This window comes from Papio anubis, chromosome 1, assembly GCF_008728515.1.
Source record: "Papio anubis isolate 15944 chromosome 1, Panubis1.0, whole genome shotgun sequence".
Classification (NCBI taxonomy): Eukaryota; Metazoa; Chordata; class Mammalia; order Primates; family Cercopithecidae; genus Papio; species Papio anubis.
In genome coordinates, this window is record NC_044976.1 from 159,226,161 (window position 1) to 159,251,339 (window position 25,179).

Here is a 25,179-nt window from a genome sequence, read left to right on the forward strand (position 1 = left end):
TCACCCTGATAAATGATGACATTTCCTCATGGAATCTATCTTTAAATCAGGGGTTATACTCATCAGAATAATCCTGCACACTTTTGCAAACTGTACATATCCTAACCTTAGTACTGGAGATTCTGTTTCAGTAGGTCTAGAATGCAGCCTTCCTATATGTATTTTTAAAAAGTACCCCAGGTGATTCTGCTGTACAGCCCTGGTTAAATACCACTGGACTAAACGAAGGTTTTTGAACATGGAGATATGCCCCCATTTGAGGTAGGGGAATCATTAGGAATCATTAAGAAAAGTATATGGTATATTCTCATACAGTGAGTTGAGAATCCTGAAAGTTGGAAATCTAAAATTCAGGACAATTCCAGGCATTTTTTCTGTTCCACATTTATATATCTAATCTCTAGTGGCACTCATATGTATACCCCACACTATCAATGCCTACTTTCTCAACTTTACCTGAAGTTTTTTTTTCTTGATGTCTTTTTTCAAAAAAGAAACTACATTTTAATCACCTCTAAAGAACTAACACATATATAGGGCTGGGTGCAGAGGCTCACACCTGTAATCCCAGCACTTTGGAGGCAGGAGGATCACTTGAGCCCAGAAGTTCAAGACCAGTCTGGGCAACATGGCAGGACCGCATCTCTACAAAATAATTTTTTAAAAGTTAGCTGGGCATGGTGGTGTGCACCTGTGATCCATGCTACATGGAAAGCCGAGGCAGGAGGATCACTTGAGCACAAGAGGTCAAGGCTGCAGTGAGCTGTGTTTGTGTCACTGCACTTGAGCCTGAGTGACAGAGTGAGGCCTTATCTGAAAACAAAACAAACAAACAAAAAGTATGCAAGTGAAGCTGAGATCCTGGGCTATGGGCTACTCATTAGCTTTGTGAGAAGACCTAGCATCTGGGTGAATTAAAATTCATGGTCCAGGAAAACTATTTATTGTGACATGTCAAATACTTGTGAATAATTGAGCCTGAACTCCATACCAGCAAATGCAAAACATTTTATTGTATTTAAGAACCCACTGTGTGCAGAGCCCTGTAGAGGAGGCACCGAGGAAGAAGCAGAACAAGTTGCATGACAGAACCAGGAGAGCACTGTGAACGTAATTAACAAGTTCACCTGAAGCAATGTAGGGAAAACATGAGAATGCATACTATGTATTCTCATGTTTATGGAGATAATAGTGGTAACCCATTGGCCCCAACTAAGAAAACCTCCTAAAAGATATGAGTTTTGGGAGGATCATATTAGAGAAACACACACAAACACACATTTTTTTTTTTCTGATAACAAAGACCCAGAAGAGATACACACATTTTTTAAAAAACCATATTGTTATGGAGGGAACGTTTCACTAAAATTCCATCTTATTCCTAACTATATTTTTAGTACCTACAGGGCCAGAACACGATAGGCGTTCAATAAACACTAACTGAACTGAATTGCTAATGCTCTGAGAAGTGTGATGGCCTTGGCTAGACCTGAGTTCTAATTTCTGCTCTGACATCTAGCAATATGACCTTGGCAAGTTACCACTTATTCTAACAGTAAGAATCAACTGTGATAACTACAAGGAAGTGAACTCTTAAAATGTCAGCTTCCCCCTCACCATTCCTCTGCTTTCATTTTTTAAATTGTAAGAATATTGTATTACGCCAGGTGCAATGGTTCACGCCTGTAATACCAGCACTTTAGGAGGCTGAGGCAGGTGGATCACTTGAGGTCAGGAGTTTGAGACCAGCCTGGCCAACATGGCAAAACCACCTCTCTACGAAAAATACAAAAATTAGCTGGGTGTGGTGGCACATGCCTGTAGTCCCAGCTACTTGGGAAGCTGAGGCAGGAGAATTGCTTGAGCCCAGGAGGTGGAGGTTGCAGTGAGCCGAGATAGCGTCACTGTACTCCAGCCTGGGCGACAGAGTGAGACTCTGTCTCAAAAATAAATAAATAAATAAAATATTATATTGGCTATTGATGCTGGTTAGAGTACCAAGTTAAAACTTTGTACCTTTGGTTCAGGGAATTGAGTCCACATGTAACCAAATGAAACAATAATTTAGAAGACCATTTAGCTTCTCTCAGTGTTTCTGAGTAGAACAGCCTTCAAACTATACCCTTCATATGGGGGTAGCATTCTTGACACTCTCTTCAAAGATATACTTTCCGCATCATCTTAGGTATGGAAAAATGACCTGTTTACAATCAAACTGGTCCCTTGGGCCTTCTTTATCTTCCTCCTATTGAACTAGGAGCCCATTTCTCCATGGTGTGCACAGACTGAGGCCTAACTTTCTGACAATTAAATCATGCTTTTTTGCTGACTTTTTCTTGAAATGTGAAACCTCACTTGAGTTTTGTTTTTTGTTTGTTTGTTTGTTTTTAGTTTCTTCTTTGTAAATATCCTATTTGTTGGGTAAGATTTTACTATATCTTTAGATTTAAATTCTGCTGTGTAGACTCTGGTAGCTGCCTCTATGGTGACGAAACAAGTTTTTGTTTTTGTTTTTTTTTCCCATTAAAACAGGGAAATTAGGATTTTACCAGGCATCAATCTTAGCCATTATCTATAAATCAATGCATGCTAATAATTTCCATTACTTTACTTTTTTAATGACATTAATGCTTTTCATTTAGAATGTTCTGGAAGCACAATTAAGCCAAGAAAGTTCTCAGATATATGGCTGCATAGTATGGCTGTGTATACCATATGACCTTCACTGAGGAGGCTGACATAAAACACAAACACTTAAAAATTGAAAAACACAAAAAATAGGTTAGCACTATCAAGCAGCAATCAGAAAAAGCCCAGAGGGTTCCTGGATATGAAAAGGCAGATTCCACAGGGTTTTCAAGAGGCCTAGACTAATTTTTCCACAAATGACAGCACATGGAGGAAGATGATGATAACACTGCTCACACTTGTGATTGCCATACCAGTTTTTGTCCCTATTGGCTTACTGTAGGAGGTGTTCCCTACAGCCACCTAGGAAGTTGATGATCTACACTCTTACTTCTGCTTGCCAGGAGTAACTGAAAGCAAACATCATAGTCTGTTGTTTATTAGCTTTTAAAGGCTTGTTAACATCCCTTGTTAACAATTTACTTTTGGGTAACCTTTTATAAAATGTGTAGGTGATGAGTGATCCAGCAGACAAGGTGGTAGACAATTTACCTAGATCCAGATATTAGAGAAAACAGAGCTTGCAAGTTAATCCTCGATCTTTCCTCACTACCTCTAATTCCCTCCAGCTTTTACCAGACTTTTGGAGCTATGTGGAATCCTTTTTTTTTTTTTTTAAATATTATTGCCTTCAGGGGCTAACCTTAGCAATGTCCTAGGAAAATCAACCCTACCAATTAGAGGAGAGCATATAAACCTCCTAAAACCTCAGAGATTAGTAAAATTTGGATGCAGCAGAGGAAACACAGTTACCTTAATACAAACAATATTATTTCAAAAAAGGAAGAAAACTGGACTTCTAAGGGTGAATTATTCTCATTGTAATTGAAATGGTTTCCTTTCAGGTTTTTAGCCTAAAAAGAGTAAGGCAAGATAGCTTAAAAGTATATAGGGTTTAATGTTTAATTCCCCCAATTCTGATAAAATGGCTTGGGTTTTTAGATCATACTTCCTAATTTTCACTGGTGGAATACCTCTAGAAACTATTGTTTTGCTTGGCTTCTTGATACCCTAGATAATCTGGGGTTTGATGAAAAACACTAGTTGGATTTAGGGAGAGAGAAGTTGGGGTTTCTTGGGTAAAGAAGCAGAGTGGCTGGATTGATGCAGAAGACTTAACTTTAATTTTTTCTCTTCATCCTCCTGTCATTCAAACTAAGCACAGATCAAATCAACTGTTAGGCTAACACGACTTCATTCAAGAAAGCTGACTGCCAATCCTGTAGGGAGACTACTGAGTAAATCTAGAGGAGATAAGACAGAGTGGGAGTTTGCCTAAGTAATCTCAGGGGAACAGTGAGCCAGGAAGTGACATCAGAAGAGGCAAGCAGAACATAGGGTAGGGAAATGAACACTGAAGCTTCTCCCAGAGAAGAGGATTCTAAGAGGTCAGCTGAGTGGGCAGGAAATAAGGGGAAGTCCTAAAACACAGGGCCAAGGGACTCCAGCCAAATCAATGATCCTTTAGAGGCTAGGAATGTGGACTCATCTTATCTATGCTCTGGCAATGGTCCCATCCTTCCATTCTCTCTCCTCTGTACACTCCCTCTCTCTTCTCAAAAACAGAAGTTAGTCTACTCTGTAAGTAGAGTCTGAATAGCTTATCTGCACATGATGATATCATATATTTTAGAAAAGGCATGAATCTTTTCTCTAATTGGTAGGTTAATTCACAAATTTATTATGCTGTATGCTCTAATCTGGAAGTCTTAGAACTTCTATAAGTATTTTTGTTAAAGATTGTTTTGCTCTACCTTCTACTGAAGACAAATCATGGCCACTAAAATGAGACTGTCTGGTGTGTCTGAACTAGATAGAAACTGTTCAAAGAAGGAATTACTTTCACAGCTTTTATGGTCCTACTGGGGACAACAGATAATGTGAATGAGACTCTGGAGAAGAAGAGACTAAAAGCTGCTCAGAAACCAATATGAATACAGAGAGTAGAGGTAAAAAGAATGATTAGCTAGATAGACCATAGTTTTAAAAATGTCCCAAAACTAAGAAGCAGACTTCTTCCTTTCATACCTCTTGAAATTCTCCCATAATAATCTCATTGCTTGGACCTGTTTCTAATAAAAGAACAGAATGAAGATCACCATTAATTCAGATGGCAATCTTAGAAAGGGACAGAAACCAGACTGGTTTTCATTTGTGAAATGTATAGGGCCCTTAAAACACCAGAGACTGGCTTAGAAAAATCCCCACAAAAGCTTTCAACTTGAAAGTTATCAGGAGTTCAGGAAGGCACATAATTAAAACCAAACTCCTTCTACCAAGTTTAAAATAAAATTGTGGCTCAGGAAAGCTGGGCCCAAGGGAAAGGAATGAGACCAAGTCACATGTCTGCTGCCAAGGCTGAAACTGGTTTAACTCATGTTCCTTTTGGAGTCATGGCTTGACCCCACAGTGATGGGAAAAAACTTCTATTTACATTTTCTCCCAAAGAGGGACTAAGCAGAAGGAACATTTTATATTATGTTCTTGTGTACTAGCTGAGCCAGGGGAAACAATTTGAGCTATTCTGGGACGGCCTACAGAGAACCATCTTCTTTCCCTTCAGTGTTCTCAGAATATTGACTGATGATGAACAAGCCAATGATGTGAGTGTGGCTGCAGCAAGGACCCTTCAAATTTTCAGAGGTACTGCAAACCTAATCACGGTCTGAGTTAATTGCAAAATAGTATAATTTTGTAACTTTTAAGAATCATTCTGGTTTCATACGTACGTCCAAGAGAGACTAAAGTTTTCCAGCCTTCTATCTTAAGGGAAAAGATTTCTTCATAATTCAAACAGACAAGATTCTTAGGAAACTTGAAATAAAGAGAATCTACCAGTTTCTAACTTTGAAGTGAAGCCTGAACTGTTCTAGTAATTTATCTGGGGATCCTACATAATCTGGAAATAAATGTGAGGGTGGAACAAGAACTTCCAAGATTTATGCAAAGATGTGACAGTAGAGGACAATGATAATGAGGCCTATGCTGTTTTTCTACATCAAAAAAATTAATACCATCAAATTTTCAATTTCATTAGTTTCCTATTGCTGCCAAAACAAAATTTAGTGGCTTAAAAACCCATTTATTATCTCACAGTTTTGTAGGTCAGAAGTCTGCACAGTTCTGCTGGGTTCCCTCAAGTTCTCAATGGTCTGAAATCAAGGAGTCTGCTGCTGGCTTTAATCAGGAGCATCTGGGGAAGAATCTGCTTCAAGCTCATCCAGGTTGTTGGCAGGAATCCAGTCCTGTGGGGTTTCAGGTACCCACTGCCTTTCAGGGTACTGGCTGCTTACTGCTTGCAGAAGCTCCTACATTCCTTTTCACATGGCCTTTCTGATTTTCAAACCAGCAATGAAGCATTGAGTTCTTTTCGCACTTCACATTTCTCTGGCTTCCCATTCCATCATCTGCTGAGAAGGCTCTCTGCCTTTCCAGGCTCATGTGATTAGCTCAGGCCCACCCAGGAAAACCTCCCTAACTTAAGGTCAACTGTGCTATGTAACATAACAATCATGGGAGAGCTATCTTGTCATACACGTGGGTTATAGAGATTAGGCGAGGACATTTTGGGGAGGCATTTTAGAAATTCCAACTATCACAAGGATCTCCCTTTAAAAAAATGGTCAAATTTATCTGTAACATCCTAAAAGAAACATCCACAGTACACGGCCTCTCAGCTGCACTAGGTGATTGCATACATTCAGAATCAGGGCAATACCAAAAGCACTGTCTTATACAGGGAAAAAACAGGCGTCCATGTGACCTGCTATACATACGTGTAAGAGAGCACACTTCCACGGACACATTAACTTTTAAAAGCAAGTATTAAATCACATATGTCTTCATCATATTATATGTCTTGATTTGTCTTTACCAACTACTTAATACATATAGAACAAAAAGTTAAAATAGTCAAATATAGTACTTACATTCAGTTCATATTATAAATATTTCTGAAAAATCTCATATGCCAGATTGTGACTACCCTATCAATTTAAGGCATGTAAAAATGATATCATGTAATGTCACCTCACATATTGCAGTACATGTCACTATATTTAAAAGAAAAACCATTAAGTTCATTAAATGATAGAAATAGAGTCATCTTTTGTTGTCTCTATTGCGCTACCTAATATTATTAGAATTTTAAAGCTCTCAGCATCTATGCAGACCTGTACCTCCCTTTTGTGAATATTCCCAGCTTCTGAAGAATTTCTGGATCTTTTGGGAACTCATAAAATGCACTCATTGTAGAAGGAAATATATGGATATACTAAGGCCTCCATAAAATATCTAAGGCAAGCCATTTTATATTTAATTTATAAACTCTTGTGATTCATAAACGCATTTGCAGGCTCAGGTATATTTTCCATCTAGCCTTTCACATGCTGTGTATACAGGATGAAAATGACCAACAGGGGAATGAGGAGCTCTAAAACTTGTGTGGCTCTAGCACACGGGTCACATTTCTTACATTTAATATCTATATTTACTTTCCGCATAGCTTGGACTTTTAGGTTCACACAGATGTGTATGGCCATCTGAAACTATGAAATACATTAAGATGGTTTTAAAAAAAAACATAGCCTCAGTGAACACCTGAGAAAAGCCTGATCAGTCCCTCAAAATATTGTTAGAATACAGCATAGAGTGTATCGTACATTTTAAAAGTCCTTATTTAGGCCTTAAATCCTACTGTTTGAGTTTTACTCCATTTCTCTAATTGAGATTCCAGGTCTCTCCCCACTAGTCTGTCAAGGCTCTTCAATAGATGATGTTACGGACCACCATTATACCTCTTTAGGAAGTAAGCTTTCCATGAAGCCTGGGAAGAGATGGATTTTTTCATATGGTAAATGTCACAGTCCAGCAGCCTGTTTGGGTAGCAGTCACTTTAATTTTATTTACTAGGCTGTGAATCAAAACTTTTACAAAGGAATTAGTGAGGCTCTCCAGACCTCACATTTCATGAGGAAATAAATATTAATACTTGGGACCTAAGTAACATAGGGTGGAACTTTTTATTTCTGAGTAGCTTCCACAGGCTTTTTCTCTTTTGATTCCCACAAAAACCAAAATATTAACTCACATATTTTGGAGCGACAGATATACTAGCAAATTGCAATAAACAGGAATCTGAATTGACTTGGGAAGATCTATGGTTAGCCTTCATGTTAGAAATAAGATTCGCAAGTGTGTGGCCTCTCAGTCCTTTCCAGATGGCTAAATGGGATAGGAGCAGAGAGATCAAATCTCAGGCAGCAGCATTTATTCCCTGCATTTACATTAAGCACCTGTATGTGCCCAGCCTTGTGAGTAGTACTTAGAGAAGTAAAATCGACAATTACAGAATCTAAGACATGGCTCTTTGATCTCAAAGAGCTCTTCTTTGTGGAGGTAAAATACGCACACTCATAAAACAAATAAGAGTGTAATTCAAGAAAGTAATTGATTAAATGCAATCAAATGTTAGACCATCTAGTACATGCAGTAAATAAAAAGGGGTAGTTAGGAAAGGGAGAGACCGATACCGACTAGATATTTTCGGCAAGGAGATAATGGAAGGAACAGGAGTTTGAGGCTGCAGTGAGCCATGATGGTGCTACTGCACTCCAGCCTGGGTGACAGAGCGAGACCCTGTCTCCAAAAAAAAAAAAAGAAAAAGAAAAAGAAAAAATTCTGACTTTTTACTAATCTAGGTTTGTCTGTTCCTGTTATTCTGTTACATTTTTCCTTAAGATAGCTTTTGTTGTCGCCATCTCTCTTTCCAAGTCAGATTCAATAGTCAGGGATACCGGTAACAATCTAGGAGCTATTTAAAGAAAAGACAGTAGTTTCACTGGAACAGCTACACCCCTTACTGGTTAAGGCTGAGGCTCTTGATCCAGACTGCTGGCTCCAACATTTACTATGTGATCTTACATGATTACTTAACTTCTCTGTTCAGTGTCCTTGTCATTAAAATGAGAAAATGGTACTTGGTGTTTATGGTTATCGAATGTATTAAATAAGACAATACATGTACGTGCTTGGTACAGCACTGACGAAGAGTAAATATTCAATAAATGTTAGCTATTGATATTACTACAGTTCTCCCTATTTTTTTCTATTCTCTCTCTTGTCCCTCTTTGGTCTTTTGGTTCTCCCAGTGCTTGTTGGCTGCGAGAGGAATAAGCTCAAATAAATTCCTCAGCACTCAAAGGGTTTTGATTATTTGTAGATTTTGATTATCCAGGCTAATTCCTACTTCCCTTTCTAATCTACAAACATTTAAGGTCATTATTTTACTGTCTGGATGGATATATGTCCTTTCAGACAACCAACCATGTAAAGTTGATTTTGGAAATCAACGCAAAACATTTTTAAAAATGCTGTAATACACTCTCACGTATTTTACAATTTTATTCAAATCTAGAATATTTAACTTTTTACAAACAACTTTTAAAATAGCCACTTGCAATTTTATGTACAACTCCCATATGAAAATGCTGCTTTCATAATGAACTATGAAGGGTTAAAGTCCAGACACACTTTCAGTATCTTTATCTAATCATGTCACTGGTAGAACTCTTTCCATGCTGTGTAACCAAAGAAGGCTGTTGGATTTTGGAACTGTTATGAGAACTAACATCCCATTTGTGGATAACCATCACCAACTGCATGATAACCAGGTCGAGAATAGAATAAAAAAAGAGGCTTAAAAGAAATAAAAAGCTGATGAAAGCTAACTCTGATTGTTTCCCTTTGGTCTTCTTACTGTAATGAATTGCCAGCTCACCCAAATATTATCAGATTAAGAAAAGAAATTAAAAACCAATGCTGAATAGGAACTTTTCCAAACTTTAAAAATAATCCCTTGTCACACAGCTGGTTAGGTACTGAAAACAAAACTAGAACCCAACACAAAACTCATAACCAATTGACCCTTAACTAATCTAAATTTCTGAATCCTTTGAGAACTGAAACTTATCACCGTAACATAAGTTTGACCACAATACCTCTGAACAAAGAAACCAGATACAAGACCTGCTGTTTTCCTGCATGTGATTCCAGTGGTGATGGAATAGGAAAGAACCATTAGAAAAAGAAACGTATCTCTTATCCGCTTGTGGTTACTCCTCTCAAGGTTTACTCTCAGCCCTTCCTTATGTTACATCTACTCCTTAGACAAGCTCACCACTCTTAGGGCTTCAATCACAAATATCAGTATTTTTAGCCCATAATTTTCTAAGTGTCAGACCAACTACTTTCTGGAAATCACTATCTGAATGTCCCAAAGTACCTCTAATTCAACATATCAAAAAGTGAAACCATTTCCCCACTCAACAGCATTTAGCCTCCTGTGTTTGCCAACTCAATTTTGTCACACTATTTTTTTTTTTTCTTTTTGAGACAGGGTCTCGTTCTGTTGCCCAGGTTGGAGTACAGTAGTGCAATCATGGCGCACTGAAACCTCGACCTCCTGAGCTCAAGCTATCCTCCCACTTCAGCCTCCCAAGTAGCTAAGAGTATAGGCACATGCCACAATACCTGGCTAGTTTTACAATTTTTTGAAGAGACAAGTCTTACTCCATTGCCCAGGCTGGTCTCAAACTCTTGGGCTTAAGCAATCCTCCCATCTCTGCCTCCCAAAATGCTGGAATTACAGGTGTGAGCCCCTGCACCTGACCCTTATCATACAATTTTCTAACCAGTCACCTAAACCAGAGACCTGGTAGTCACTCCTGACTCTGCCCTATCTCAGGCTCATCCTTATCCCCATTCTATCAGTCCGTGTCTTGTCAATTCTACCTTCTAAACAACTGAATGCTTCTCTGTACTTCCCAGAAAAAAATCTCTGCCCAGGCCCTTAACATTTCTCACCTGGAATACTGCAATCAAGGGCCAATGACCTGATCACATCCTGACCCTCCCTCCCAATCCAGCTTCCACAGCTGCCAAAGTTATTCTCTAATATGCAATTCTGAGCACAGCAACTTTACTTCAAATCTTCATTCCTTTATTCTTTATCCACAGGATAACTCCCCAAATCCTCAAAATTACATACTAAGCCTCACATGACCTGGGTTTGCTAAGCCTCCTGCCTCATTTCTTATTACATTTCTAAATATATCTTTCGTTCTAGCCACACCGATATGCAGCTCTCAGAATAATGCCATTATGTTCTCATATTCTTTTTCTACCTTTGTAATGTACTGTCTCCTTCTTCTTTGTCCATCTAGCTTCTATTGTTCTCCAAATATCAGGCTAGTGTATTAACCACATGGCTGATCTAAAACACCCTGAACCTATGTCTTTATTAGAAAATTCACCTCCCTGGTGTTCTAATTCTTGATTTTCTTAATCTCCCCAATTAGACTGCCAATCCTTTGAGGGCAGGAACTGTGTCTTTCATTTATGAATTCCGGTGTCCAATATAAAGCCTACTACAAAGCAGACACTCATAAAATGTGGGAGGATTCACAATAGGGCAGGTGGCTTTGATACACATTTACCATGAAACTAAAAATTAGAGTAGAAGGGCAGGACACTGCTTGCAGGAAACGGAGCTGAGGCCTTCGAAGCTCCCAGTCTCTCTGGTCAACAAACCAAGACTTCAGATGCCATCTCCTCCAGCTCTACGTAGAATATGAGTGAACTAGGCCACTCTCTACCTAGAATTCGTGTAATGGGTCCAAATGAGAAAGCTACTTTTATTCCCACAGGTTTTACTGTTCTAGGAAGATTCCTTGGGCTGAACAATTACTGCTATTGATTTTCCTTGAGTGAAATAAAAAACCCCCAAAAAGAATACACTCATGGTTTTAAATAGGCAGAAAAAAATGGTTAACAGATTGTACTCCTAATTAGCATTGTTCAACCAAGTGTTTCTCATTCCATGACAATGGATTATAAAGTGGAGTAAAAATGGATTCCAGATTGGTAGTGCATCAGATGTAGTGTTGGATGTATACAGGATACGATAATATGCTAAATAAATGTTTGGTACTTGTCAGAGGAGGGCACAAAGCACATGCAAAAAATAATTATCAACACTGACAGTCTGGAAGGCAAAGAGGCAGAATGCCTCCGGCCTGCTAACTAAAGTTGCTATGTAGACAAGCTCTCAAGAAGGCAACAATACTTTATCATTCAATTATTTACCAAATGTACCCTAATTAGTTTGTAGGACTGGTTATAAAACAAAGCTAATGGATTAAATGTTCCCTTTATGTACATTAATGGTTGACTGAAAAATATTATGTAAAATCTTTGGGTTTTTTTTGTTTTTCTTTGTCATTTTAAAAAATTGAGATGTTAGAACTGAAGGAATAGCAATCCAGACTAAATGGGAACATGCTACTGATCTTGCTTTATAAATGCAGGTTAAATCCTATTATAACAAATACCAACACAATGAAAATGTGCCTAATTAAAAGATTCCCAGGGTTCATGTGATGACCCACTTACTTCAAGATTTATTCAATATAATAAATATCAGATAAGCACTACAATTTGGACATCCTCTAGTATTTGTTTCCTTTAAATATGCCCTGTATCAAAAAAATTTTAAATTAGCAAATAATAAAAATTTGAGAATATTGACCAAAGATTACCTGGCTCTTACTTTTAGGATGATTTAAAAATGCAAAATCATCTAAATTGAGTAGTTCCTAATTTATAGAATTTATAAACATTAGACCCAATAATATAACACAGTGATTAAAAATCAAGAGCTAGAAGTGTCTACTGTATTTGTAGTTCAGAATTTTTTCTTTAACTACAAAGACTAAGAAAAATAATTTTTTTTAACGTTGTAAAATTACTGTCAAAAGAAAGTTTTACTACTAATTGTATGAACCCAGCATCTTATATTAGGGTTGTTTCATGGTATGAGAAAAGAGACTGAGCTTTCAAATTCTCATCAATATCTACCTGGTGTGGTTCCCATTAGAAATGCAAGTGAATCTGGAAGTTTTTCCGCCTTTCCTAACAAATCAGAGATGATCAGAGCTGTTACTAAGGGAACTCCTCAACTTTTAGACACAAAAAAGATGCTGAACTAATGGAAACTTCATATGAAAGCCAAAAGTAGCAGTAAAAAAAATTATTTCATTATTTAGGATTAACAGAGACCAAAACAGCAATATTAGGAGCGTACCACTTATAATAGTCATTCTTAGTGTCGGTAGGAGCGAGTGAAGGCATGCCAAAAGGATGGATGAAATTCTCTCTAGTGAGGAAGAGGGATGCGTTTGTTTGTTTGTTTGTTTATTTATTTATTTATTTATTTATTGATGGAGTTTCGCTCTTGTTGCCCAGGCTGGAATGCAATGGTGCAGTCTTGGCTCACTGCAACCCCTGCCTTCCGAGTTCAAGCGATTCTCCTGCCTCAGCCTCCCGAGAAGCTGGGATAAGGGATAACAGGTGCCCGCCACCATGCCCAGCTAAGTTTTTGTGTTTTTAGTAGAGATGGGGTTTCACTATGTTGGCCAGGCTCGTCTCGAACTCCTGACCTCGTGGTCCATAAGGCTTCAGCCTTCCAAAGTGCTGGGATTACAGGTGTGAGCCACCGCGCCCAGCCGGGATGTATATTTTTAAAAACCATGTTTAATAGCATAATTTTGTGTTCAGAGAATTAAAAATATTTATTATTTTCAAAATACAAACTAGAGAAGGTAAACAAAAATCTTCTTGGCCGGTGAGAACATGCATTACCTTCCACATATGAGTGATTTTTCATTAGGGAGTATATTGGTATACTCCCTACACATAATCTCAAGGCAAACATTAGATTTTTATATTATTTAAAAGAGTCATAGGTTTACTGAGTATAGAAACACTGAACTATGAAAAGTATCAGCTGCTGTTACTAGTTTAAAAGTAAAGGTATATGATAAAAGTTTGTTTTCTAGTCACTGAAAAATCATCCTGCCTTTTGTTTTCTCAAGTTAAAAATAATAACCTGTTTGACTTACAGTTTACAGTTTGCATTTACTACTTCTTGAACATTTGACGAAGGGTATGGTGTCCAAAATATTCTCTCCATGTGAATAGCTATTATTTTAAAATTCTCTCTAAGGATATTTTCCTTATATGGGGCATTTACTATTTAGCCCTGTTAACAACACTCAAAAAAGAATCAAACTTTTAAATGCTGGCTGAAATTTCAATCCTCTGTTTTGAAGAATGTTGGATCAGGGGCTGTCCCTCTGTAACTCTGTGCCATCTCTAGAAGAAACTGTATGTATGTATACAAACAAGTCAAAGAAGTTTGAAAGAGGACAGTTAAGTGAGCTGTCCTTAACTCTTAAATGCACTGAACTCTGAAATGCACACAGAAACTCCCCAGTATCTCTACTGTAAAGACTCAAGCATTTCCACTTTAAAGAGAAGTATGAAGACCCCGAAGCCCGCAAGATCTCAGGCTCTGAGGGCTCCATGGTCCCAGAGAGTATGACTGGGATTTGAGAACCAGGCACAGGAGATTCAGTTATGGCCTGTCAATTCCCTCCCTTGGCCTATAAATACAGCTTTCCTCCTTCCTGCAATTTCGGTTTCCTGTGTCTCCATCAAGGATAAATTTTGGACTCCCACAGCTACGTAAGCTTTTAACTGTCATATTTGCCCTAGCATGTTCTTAAACTTGACCTTCAAATATATTTGAGATGTACGCCAATGTTGCTGCGAATGTGGGGTTTTAGAGTCACCGAGCGCGGTGCTTTAATCAAGGCTCTGCTGCTTACTAGTTGAGCAATGCTGGGCAAGCCACTTCTCTTCTGTGTATCTCAGTTTCCTCATATGTAAAATAGGGATAGCAATACCCACCTTTCAGGGTGGCTAAGGATCAGCCAGTTACAACCAGGTATCAAAAGGCATATGAGCACAAGAACACCATCACAAAACCAGTTGTTAAAGAACAATCAAAATCAGTTTTTAAAGAGTACCCTAATTAGTTGGACATGAGAGAAAATGAACTAGGCTAGGGAGATCTTAAGAGATGAAATCTTCATTTTATAATTTTATAACCAGTCCTTAGTGTCAGCAGCCACCAAATGAGTCTTGCATATCTTTCACTCTGACGTTAAAGACATAAGCAACGTAATGGAACATGAGTGGTATATGAAAATCAACATTCTCTTTAACATAGTCTCAAGCCATTTGGACACTGGAAGTTGGTTAGAGTAAGTTGATGCTATTGTAGGAATCCACATCCAGTGACCACTAATATTGGGAAGCAGTCTCTTATTAAGCCATCTATGTTTTAGTTTCCTATAATTCAGATTTTCTCCCACTGTGACCTCTGTCTAAAAGGCAGGGATGAGGGGTTGTGAAACAAGGGTAGGGAGGTTGGATGGCAGCTGTTAGAAGTGAGACAAGACGAAAGCAGTACCTAACTCTAAGAAAGCAAAGGAAAAACAGAAAGGGAAAATGGGGGAAGGTCACCAAACAGGTAATTGCTGGTTGCTCACCACATTGCTCTGGGAGCTTTGGTTATAGTGGTGAAGAGACATTAATAAGGGGCTCTTTACAACTAAAGGTACTACTGAGTATATGAGGGAAGGGAGCAAAGATAAACACTAACTGAAGTAAAGTGTCCAGTTTTGTGGACCTCGATTGGTAGCCACCAAAGAATACCCAATAGCTAGTGGGGTGAAAGCATTCTGTGGCTCCTTGGGAAAAAAAGGTACCAGTCTACATGTTGAAGAGACACTCCTGGAACTCGATGACAGTAACATATATATTGGAGCCCCTCTTGGTGCTCTCACAAAAACTTGTGAATAAAATAACTTTGTAACAATATCCTTTGGTATTCTCATCCTTAGCTGAGGTCTTAGACCAACAGAATTACAAATTCTACTACATGGTAATTTATACTGGTAAGACAGACATTGAAAATGGATACAAAATAATTGAAAAACAAAACAAACAAACAAACAACCCCACACTAATCTATCCAGGCTTCTTGCAAATTTTCTCCCTGTAGCTCCCTAAATAAGGAAGCTATGGCCATCCTTCTTCTTACTCTGTATATACAGCAAAGCACAATCTAGTTCCTGAAAAAGTAACTGCTATATAGCCTGCTACCTAATATGCCCATCAGAACTTCTCGTCACTTGCTATTAGTAGCAGTTCTTGCTTTTGTCAGCTTCCCACAGGGGAAGACACTAAATTAGATGCAAATGCCCATATGCAAATCACTTCATTGAGACATTCATTAGAGAAAATGGAGAAAAGTCTCAAATGGTTCTACCTAGGACATCACAAATACCTCCATAGAAGTAGTTGTCAATGGCCAACAGTTAGTTAGTTCTTGGGCTTTTAAGCAAGAAATTTCCTGAAGGTACTTGGTGATTAAGGAGTAAAGTTTCAAGTGGTCATAACTCCTTGCTCATTTTGGTCTTTCTCACAGACAGACATACAAAATAGGCAAAGGCATACTCTACCTCACATATATACATACATACACAAATACACCATGGAACTTTCACAACTGAAGTTTAATGTATATAGTTTTGTGGCCATTTCGGAGGTTTTTCTCTTGAAACATAGTATTGATCCATAAAACACAAGAAAGGCAGTGACTAAAATAGCCGTAGAAATTAAGAAAAGCCTCGTAAGATAAAGTGATAAGGACTGTAAAATCTTACTGTTAAGCAGTTTACAATTGATAGTTAAAAGCTAAAAGGCAGAAACTGCAGCCTGACATATTTAAGTCTGCTTTTACTTAAGACTGTATTAAGTATTATGAACCATAACCTCTTGCAGAGAAGCTTACAGGGTCTTTACTTGCAAATTTTCTTTTTTCCTGTACCGATTCCCATATGCTCTGAAATCCCTTTGCTCTAAACCTAACGCCCCAAGTTATATATATATATATATACACACATACACACACACATCCTCTACCTTTGACCCATCTATGAACATATGTAAATAAAAAATGCTGCTTACTCGGAGTGTCTTGGCAGTCGGGGAAGGAGATGCTGGGGGAGAATCAGACTGAGATTTCCTATTCCGAGTGAATTCTTTACTTCGGGTATATAAAGAGGACATGGTTCCTCAGGATGCAGATAGACACTCAACCACTGGATTCTTCACACAAAGCTGGGAAATTTCCCCTGTAGGTTACCCTCACAGAATCTCTCCTTTTGAGTTGATGCAAGATGACTTTGGATAGAACTAAATAAAGGATAAAAGCAGCCCTGTAAATTATAGTCTTGAGCTCTGAACCAGTCCCCAGTTCCACAGAGTCTGAGTTCCATCAATATTTTCAATTCAGTTTTGACCACAGGTTCTCAGGACTGGTAGCTTACCGTAGAGGGTATTGTGCTGAGCAACACCTTTTATGCCTAGATTGAGTCCTTGATTCTCCTCAAAGGACACTTCTTATTGAGGCTTGCTCTCCAATAAAACCTGAGTCTAGGTTCCTGATGACACCAGATTAAATTCCAGAGGAAAGACGACCTTGGATCCTGCCGGCAGCGAGTCTGGGAACAACTACTATCACTTTATCCAGAGGGAAGAAATACAAATCCTGTGGAAATCATGCTGTCTTTCCTTAGCTTGACTCCACTGGACTGTAAGACATTTGGAACTACTATGATAAAATCAGGTCAAACAACTTAAAAAACAAAAACAAAAACAAAACGATAAATAAGGAACCAAGAGTTTATAAGAAGGAAGCAGTCTGAGGAAGTCAAGTTTCCCTAAGTCCTCCCAGACGAAGCTGCTTTTACATATAAACACTCACAGTCATACACACATCTTTTCCCCTCCCCTCTTCTATTTTCTGACATTCCAAATCCCTATTCGCTCAGTGAGGAATGCTGGAGAGGAGCCAAGGGCAAAGATTCACTTTCAACTCAGAATTCGGGTTGCCACTTGTAGGAGGAAAAGAAAGCCTGCCAGCTTCTAGGAATAAAGGGAGGCTCTTTGGGGGCATGCTGAGGGGCAAACTTCACCAACCTTCCAGTGTGCCCTGCCTCAGAGAAGGCAGAAGTCTCTAAAACTGATTGCTCTGAATACTATGAGAAGGGGGATTTTTCAACTTCTAGATCTCTTAAGTAACAACGCTCAGACAGAAAAATTAGTCAAAGCACCTCCAGGCCTTTAATGTTCCATTTTAATGAGATGCCATTCCTGTTGCACCATGAGGAAGCAAACCGAAGCTCTGGCTCACTGCAAAGAAAGTTCTCTGTCCATTACAGACCTTACTGGCTGGATCTGTAAGTATAAAGCTTACCAGAGTTTCCTAAGATGCCACAATCAGGGAAAATGACAATGGAAAGGGGTATAAAGGTGAGGGAAAAGAAAGAAGGGTCAGAAATGAAGAGAGAAAATAGACAGTAGTGCAACTGCAAGACTACAGGACTCAGAAGTACAGGAAAATGAAATTAAAAAGAGAGGAATTTATTTGCATAGTGTTGAAGGATTTTCGGATTTGACCTGGAAGAAACATCTAAAATTTAATCTTGTGCACTCTGTTGTTACCACTACACTAACCAAAATTTCTAGGCCAAATGCTTTCTAAGCCAACGGGTATATCCCCAAAGTAACAACTCTCTTTTCTCTGGACTCTTGGAAACTCTATCCTGCTTTCCCTTCTTTCACATGAAATTTATACTTTTTACTTCAAACTTTCTCAACATGCTATTCTTTTCCCTCTAATTGCTTTGACAACTTCTTTATTCCCGTGATCAATTTTGTGAAATTAAATCAAGGGAAGTGATCAGCTACTTGGAAGTTGGTCTGAGGAATATAGGTTGAAAAGAGTTTTACAAACTCATTCTTTTAGGTTGGGAATGAATCAGAACCCCTTTATTAGGGGTCCTGGAAATTATTTAGTCTTCCTTAAGAAGACTGATCAATTCTATCATAAACCAGAATACACTATGTCTCAAAGGCCAACTGTTGCCAGGCGCAGTGGCTCATGCCTATAATCCCAGCACTTTGGGAGGCTGAGGTGGGTGGATCACATGAGGTCAGGATTTCGAGACCAGCCTGACCAACATAGTGAAACCCTGTCTCTACTAAAAATACAAAAAATTAGCCAGGTGTCATGGGGGGCACCTGTAGTCCCAGCTACTCGGGAGGCTGAGGCAGGAGAATTGCTTGAAACATTGAGGCAGAGGTTGCAGTGAGCCGAGATCGTGCCATTGCACTCCAGCCTGGGCAACAAGAACAAAAAAATAAAAAAAAAAAAAAAGGGCCAATTATCTTGGGAATTCAGATCTTATATGATGTATATTAAGGATATAGCTTATATAACTAATCTCATCAGATAAGGTGAGTCTCCATTAGATCTTTTCACTTAAAGAAATACTGTTGTAAACCTAAATACTAACATTCCCATGCTTGGTAGCATGATTGGCTAGGGAAAGCTTAGTGATACTTTTTTGTTATGGTGAATGAAACTCACCGGTTTACATTATTCTTTAAAGACATGGCAAGAACAACTTGATCAGACACAGTTTCCTGACCTGTTTCTGTAAGGTTCATATAGTGATTTCACACTCCCTGGCAATTAGAGAGGGATGTAAATCTCTTTTACTCCAAACTGGCCTCTCTGTCTTTTTTTTTACTTCTATCTTACGTCCACTTCTAGAAAGTAGTAACAATAACAAACTCTTTTATATTTTATGAAGTGTTTTAACATATATTATCTCACCTGATCCTCTCAACCACACTGAAAAGTATACCACCATACAGTCATGCCTTACATAACTGATGTTTCGGTCAACAAACCACATATACAATGGTGGCTGCATAAGACTATAATGGAACTGAAAAATTCTTATCACCCGGTATTTACTATACTATATTTTTAGTCATTATTTTAGAGTGTACTTCTCCTTCTACTTATATATATAAAAGTTAACTGTAAAAGTGCCTTAGGCAGGTTCTTCAGGAGATATTCTGAAGAAGGCATTGTTATGATAGGAAGTGACAGCTCCATGCATGAAGACCTTCCAATGGGATAAGATATGGAAGTGAAAGACAGTGATACTGATGATTCTGACCCTGCGTAGGCCTAAGTTAACATGTGTGTGTCTTAGTTTTTAACAAGAAAGTTTTAAAGTTAAAAAGAAAAAAACAGATAAAAGCTTATAGATTAAGAATATAAAGAAATATTTTTGTAGACCTGTATAATGTGTTTGTGTTTTAAGCTAAGTATAACTGCAAAAGGGTCAAAACGTTAAAAAAATTTTAAAAATGTATAAAGTAAAAAAAGTATAGTAAGCTAAGGTTATTTATTATTGAAGAAAGAAAAAACTTTTTTATAACTTTAGTATAACCTAAGTATACAGTGTTAATAGTCTATAGTTGTGCACAGTAATGCCCTAGGCCTTCACTCACCACTTGCTCACTGACTCACCCAAAGCAACTTCCAGTCCTGTAAGGTGCATTCATGGTAAGTGCCCGATACAGGTATATCATTTTTAATCTTTTACACAGTATTTTTATAATACCTTTTCTCCGTTTAGACACACAAATACTTATCATGTTCCAGCTCTACACTACTCAATATAGTAACATGCTGTACAGGTTTGTAGCCTAGGAGCAATAGGCTCTACCAAATAGCCGAGGTGTGTAGTAGGCTGTACCATCTAGGTTTGTATTAAATTCACTCTTTGATGTTTGCTCAGGGACGAAATTGCCTAACAACTCATTTCTCAGAATGTATCCCTGTCGTTAAGGGACTTGTGACTATATTACTATCTTACAGATGAAGAAAGTGAAGTTCTGAAAGGTTAAGTGTCTTGGCCAAAGGCACACAGCCAATAAAAGGGGAGCAAAACACAACTGCCTGAAGAATAAACTTTGGTTGATTAAAGTAAAGTAAAAACAGATCTGAAAAGATTTACCAATTCAAATCCTTCAGTAAAATTCTGGGTATTTGAGACACTTGCAGGAACACATCATATATACAGAGGAACATAGATAAATTCTCCAGAAAGCTGAATGTAAGCTCTTTTTTTCTTCATTTGTCTTTTTGTAGATTTAATTTTTTTTCAACACAGCCAACAAGCATTTATTGTTCCTTGCTGACTGAAAAGACATTAATTCCCCTGTGAAAACAAGAACTGAATGGAAATATTCTTGACCACAGACTTCTACAGGATGAGCTTTGCAAACAGCCACTTGTTTAGAAAATAACTCATTCCAGATAAGCAGGATAGGATGTTGAGTTCATCTATTTTATTTCTTGTGGGTAAAAAAGGAGGAGGAAAGAAGTCTATAAACTTTAGGCTGTTATTATAACTGAATTAAGAGCCCCAGGTAGTCAGCTCAACAGAGTTTCCAAAAAATATAAGAACTATCAAACAGAAGAACTGCATATGTTTGTTTTTGAGATGGGACACATCTAATGTGTGAATAAGCCAATAAAATGCCTCATGATGTGAATCCTAATCATTGACTCTCATTGATTCAATTCTCCCAAAAGTTAGTAAAGGAAGAAATTAATGAACCAGTTAAGTAATTTCTACTTTTTCCTCTTTTTATTTTTTAAATTGAAAAATCCTAAATGGCATGGTTTAAGGGTGATGTTGGATAAAATGCTCCCCAGTGATGATTTCCAATGTTAGCAATATAGCACAGTACAGTACACATGGTTTGGGAAGGGTATGGATTTGAGGTCAGATATCCTGGGTTGAAATTCTAACCCCTGCTTAACTGACTGGTATGATCAAGTTCTTCAGCCTCATTGAATCTTATCTGGTTCATCACCCAAAATAGTGATAAGGATGCTTATTTACAGAATTGTTATATGGTTTAGGACACACATACACACACACACACACACACATACACAAAATCATCCATCACAGTGCCTAGCATGTGGTCATGTTCAATACATCGTCATTATCACAAAAAATGCTTGGTTAACACGCACATGCATGTATAAAATATATGTAAGAATCTAAATGAAACCCTGAAGCAAAGAGCTTAAATATCAATTTTTATATTCTATGCACTTATTTTCCTTGTGATTATGTAAAAGGTTACTGAAAAAGACGTCAGAATCTCCTTTTCAAATGCTTTAAGAAAAAACTTATCTCTACCTATCTTTCTCCTTACCTCTTCCCAACTTTCCTTATTTCTTAGAAGGCAAAGCCCTGGCAATAAGAGGAGGGTACAGTGGTGAGGCAGTAGCCTGGTCTACTTGGGTTTAGTTAGAGGATTGGCTTTACACAAGGGATTGAGCAAATAAGTAAACATATTGAAAATGGCAACTAGGTTTCTCATTGTTGGAGAAGGCAGGCATAAATACAAAAAAAAAAAAGGAAAGCTAGAAAGAACCCTATGTTGGTATGTAGGAATTGAAGGTATTGGTATGAACTTATGATTTTCAATATAGATAGATAAAGAAATAAAGATGTAAACATACGTTTATATTAAGCAAATGCATCCATACATATGTCTTTCCTAGCTCTGTCCACTGAAAGGGGCCTGGGAAGAGCAACACTCCAGCAGCATTTAGCATGCCTAGTGCCCAGATTATTGTTTCTAAATGCCACTTTCTACTAAGAGGAACAGGGCTCCCTGGAGAAATGGCTAATTCCAGAGCTGGGGCAAGGAAATAAAATGAGCCCGATATCTTGCGCTAGAAGGTGAGAAAGTTCTCAAACAACACTTAAATGATATGACATAAGGACACAGAAGCCTGCTTAAAAAGCCAAACCTGGGATAATAAGAGCATCAAAATGAATAATGATAGCAACGAATTATAACCCACTGACTAGGAACCCCTGAGTAGACATTGATATAAATAAATGAATGAAAAGAATAAATGGGAGGAGAACAGGTTCTTGCTTACAATAGAATGCCTACTAATAAATATAGAAGGAGTAATAAAGTTAGAAAAATTACCATTTGGCAACCATGACTGTAAAATCAATCCAAAAAAGAAGTATTAATGATGTTCAAAGTAGTGGGTAAAAGTAGAGGAGAAATTGGAGTTTACATAATCTCAAAGTATCACATCACACAACATTTACTAATCACAAAGGAGGAAAAACTAACTACCATGGAGAAACCTGGCAGATGTCATCTCAATTCAGCGATCAAAGACAAGACCACTAGTAACATGACAAACTGATAGCATGAAATGAGAAGAATATAGTATCACTTCTATGACATTGTGGCCAAAAATGCATAAACTGGGTCTAATCATGAGAAAACATTGGATAAACCTAAACTGAGGGACATATATGACTGGCCTGCTATCTTCAAAAATACCAAGGTCGGCCAGGCGTGATGGCTCATGTCTGTAATCTCAGCACTTTGGGAGGCTAAGGAAAGCAAATCTCTTGAGCCCAGGGGTTCAAGATTAGCCTGGGCAATGTCACAAAACCCCATCTCTATCAAACAAACAAACAAACAAACAAACAAACAAACAAAACAAAACAAAAAACCCAAAATTAGCAAGGCAAGGTGGCGCCCACCTGTAGTCCCAGCTACTCAAGATGCTGAGGTGGGGGGATCCTCTGAGCACAAGAGGCAGAGGATGCAGTGAACTAAGATCACACTACTGCACTTCAGCCTGGGCAACATAAAACAAAACAAAACAAAACAAAAAAAACAAGGTCATATAAGTCGAGGAAAGTCTAACTAGAGATATACAAAAATTGGGTATAAATAGTGATCCTGGATTGGATCTTTCTGCTCCAATGGACTTTATTAGGACAACTGGTAAAAATGTGAATGTGTCGCGCCTGTAATCCCAGCACTTTGGGAGGCCAAGGTGGGCAGATCACCTGAGGTCGGGAGTTCGAGACCAGCCTGACCAACATGGAGAAACCCCATCTCTACTAAAAATACAAAATTAGTGGGGCGTGGTGGCGCATGCCTATAATACCAGCTACTCAGGTGGCTGAGGCAGGAGAATCACTTGAACCTGGGAGGCAGAGGTTGCGGTGAGCCGAGATCACGCCATTGCACTCCAGCCTGGAAAAATAGAGTGGAACTCCATCTCAAAAAAAAAAAAAAAGTGAATGTGATCTCTACATAAAGGGTATACAGCAATTCTTTAATCTATTCTTGAAATATTTCTGTAAGTTTAACAGTGTTTAAAAAAAAACAGAGTTTTTTCATCTCACTACAGTGAGAAAGGGGCATAAGGAAGTGACTTTCTTTTTTAATTCCTAACAACTTTTGAAAGATAGTCTCTCATTACAGAGGACTCTAAGATTATATGTTCACCAAAGAATTGGGTTTGCTAATGGAAGCAGGTAGTCACTTGAGCTAAAGGTACAATGAAACTCATTGTTAGGTTATGAATCAATTTAGTGGCCACAACCAGATCAATAAAAAGTGAATAAACAGAATAGCAAATGCTGGAATGCATTACACATAGTAGACTAAGGTATAGGTATGTTTTTGTCAAAGGTATTTGAACCAGAGGCACTCCATCTTGAATGGGGGCTGGGTAAATAAGGTTGAGACTTACTAGGCTGCATTCCCAAGAGGTTAAGGCATTCTCAGTCACAGGATGAGATAGGAGGTTGGCACAAGATACAGGTCACAAAGACCTTGCTGATAAAACAGGTTGCGATAAAGAAGCCAGCCAAAACCCACCAAAACTAAGATGGTGATGAGAGTGGCCTCTGGTCATCCTCATGACTATTATACACTAATTATAATATATCAGCATGCTAAAAGACACTTCCACCAGTGACAAGACAGTTTACAAATGTCATGGCAACATCAAGAAGTTACCCTATATGGTCTAAAAAGGGGAGGCACCCTCAGTTCTGGAAATTGACCACCTCTCTCCTGGAAAACTCATGAATAATCCATCCCTTGTTTAGCATGTAATCAAGAAGTAACCATAAAACCAGCAGCCCTTTGGGCTGCTCTGTCTATGGAGTAGTCATTCTTTTATTCCTTCACTTTCTAAATAAAGTTGCTTTCACTTTACTCTAGGGACTTGCCCTGAATTCTTTCTCGCGTGAGATCTAAGAACTCTTTCTTGGGGTCCAGATTGAACTCCCTTCCTGGTAACAAAACCACAAGATCCTTCAAGGCCCAAAGGATATCAATAGTTAGGTGGACATTACCTAGTCTTTCAAAAATGTCTCTGCCTCTTCCTCTAAGCAATTTTTTGGTAGGTTAGTTTTATAAACTTCTGAGTAGGTACAACACACAGTATTTTAGTTCAGATTTAGGTAAGAAGGTGATGAGTCAAGTATTACCAGTTAAGAAGTACAGTTTAAGTTCTCTGCTCCTCCTTTTGGAACAGGGCAGTCATTTTCAGTCTGTTTATGAATATAAGATCCAAAGAAAATATTTTTATTTTCAACTGATACTTTTCTTCCATCAACTAACAACTATTAAGTTCTTATTCTATGCAAGGTACTATTAGGGATAGGGATATACAAAGTTCTGTTAAGACATGATTCGTGTCTTCAAAGAGATTATAGGAAATCTCAAAATTTGTATCACTACAAAGATCTCCATACTGTTAAAATTAATATCAAGCCCTACTCTTCCATATATTTTTAT

At 38.1% G+C, this 25,179-nt stretch overlaps 1 protein-coding gene across 19 annotated transcripts in view; it reads right to left on the bottom strand.

Annotated features, from left to right (window-relative positions):
- Positions 1 to 25,179, bottom strand: part of PPP1R12B (protein phosphatase 1 regulatory subunit 12B) — a 237,868-nt gene that overhangs the window by 30,467 nt on the left and 182,222 nt on the right. Inside the window, exon 20 of one of the 19 annotated variants that reach the window (XR_004179259.1) lies at positions 16,624 to 16,851. The exons of 17 other annotated variants lie outside the window; for them this stretch is intronic. Coding sequence is in view for 1 of the 2 variants with exons in the window: in XM_009189972.4 (XP_009188236.1) it covers positions 16,624 to 16,725 (102 nt within the window). In the remaining variant the exon portion in view is untranslated. Of the gene's footprint in view, positions 1 to 16,623; positions 18,666 to 25,179 lie in introns of those variants that run through there. One more of the 19 variants, XM_009189972.4, reaches the window with a different exon arrangement.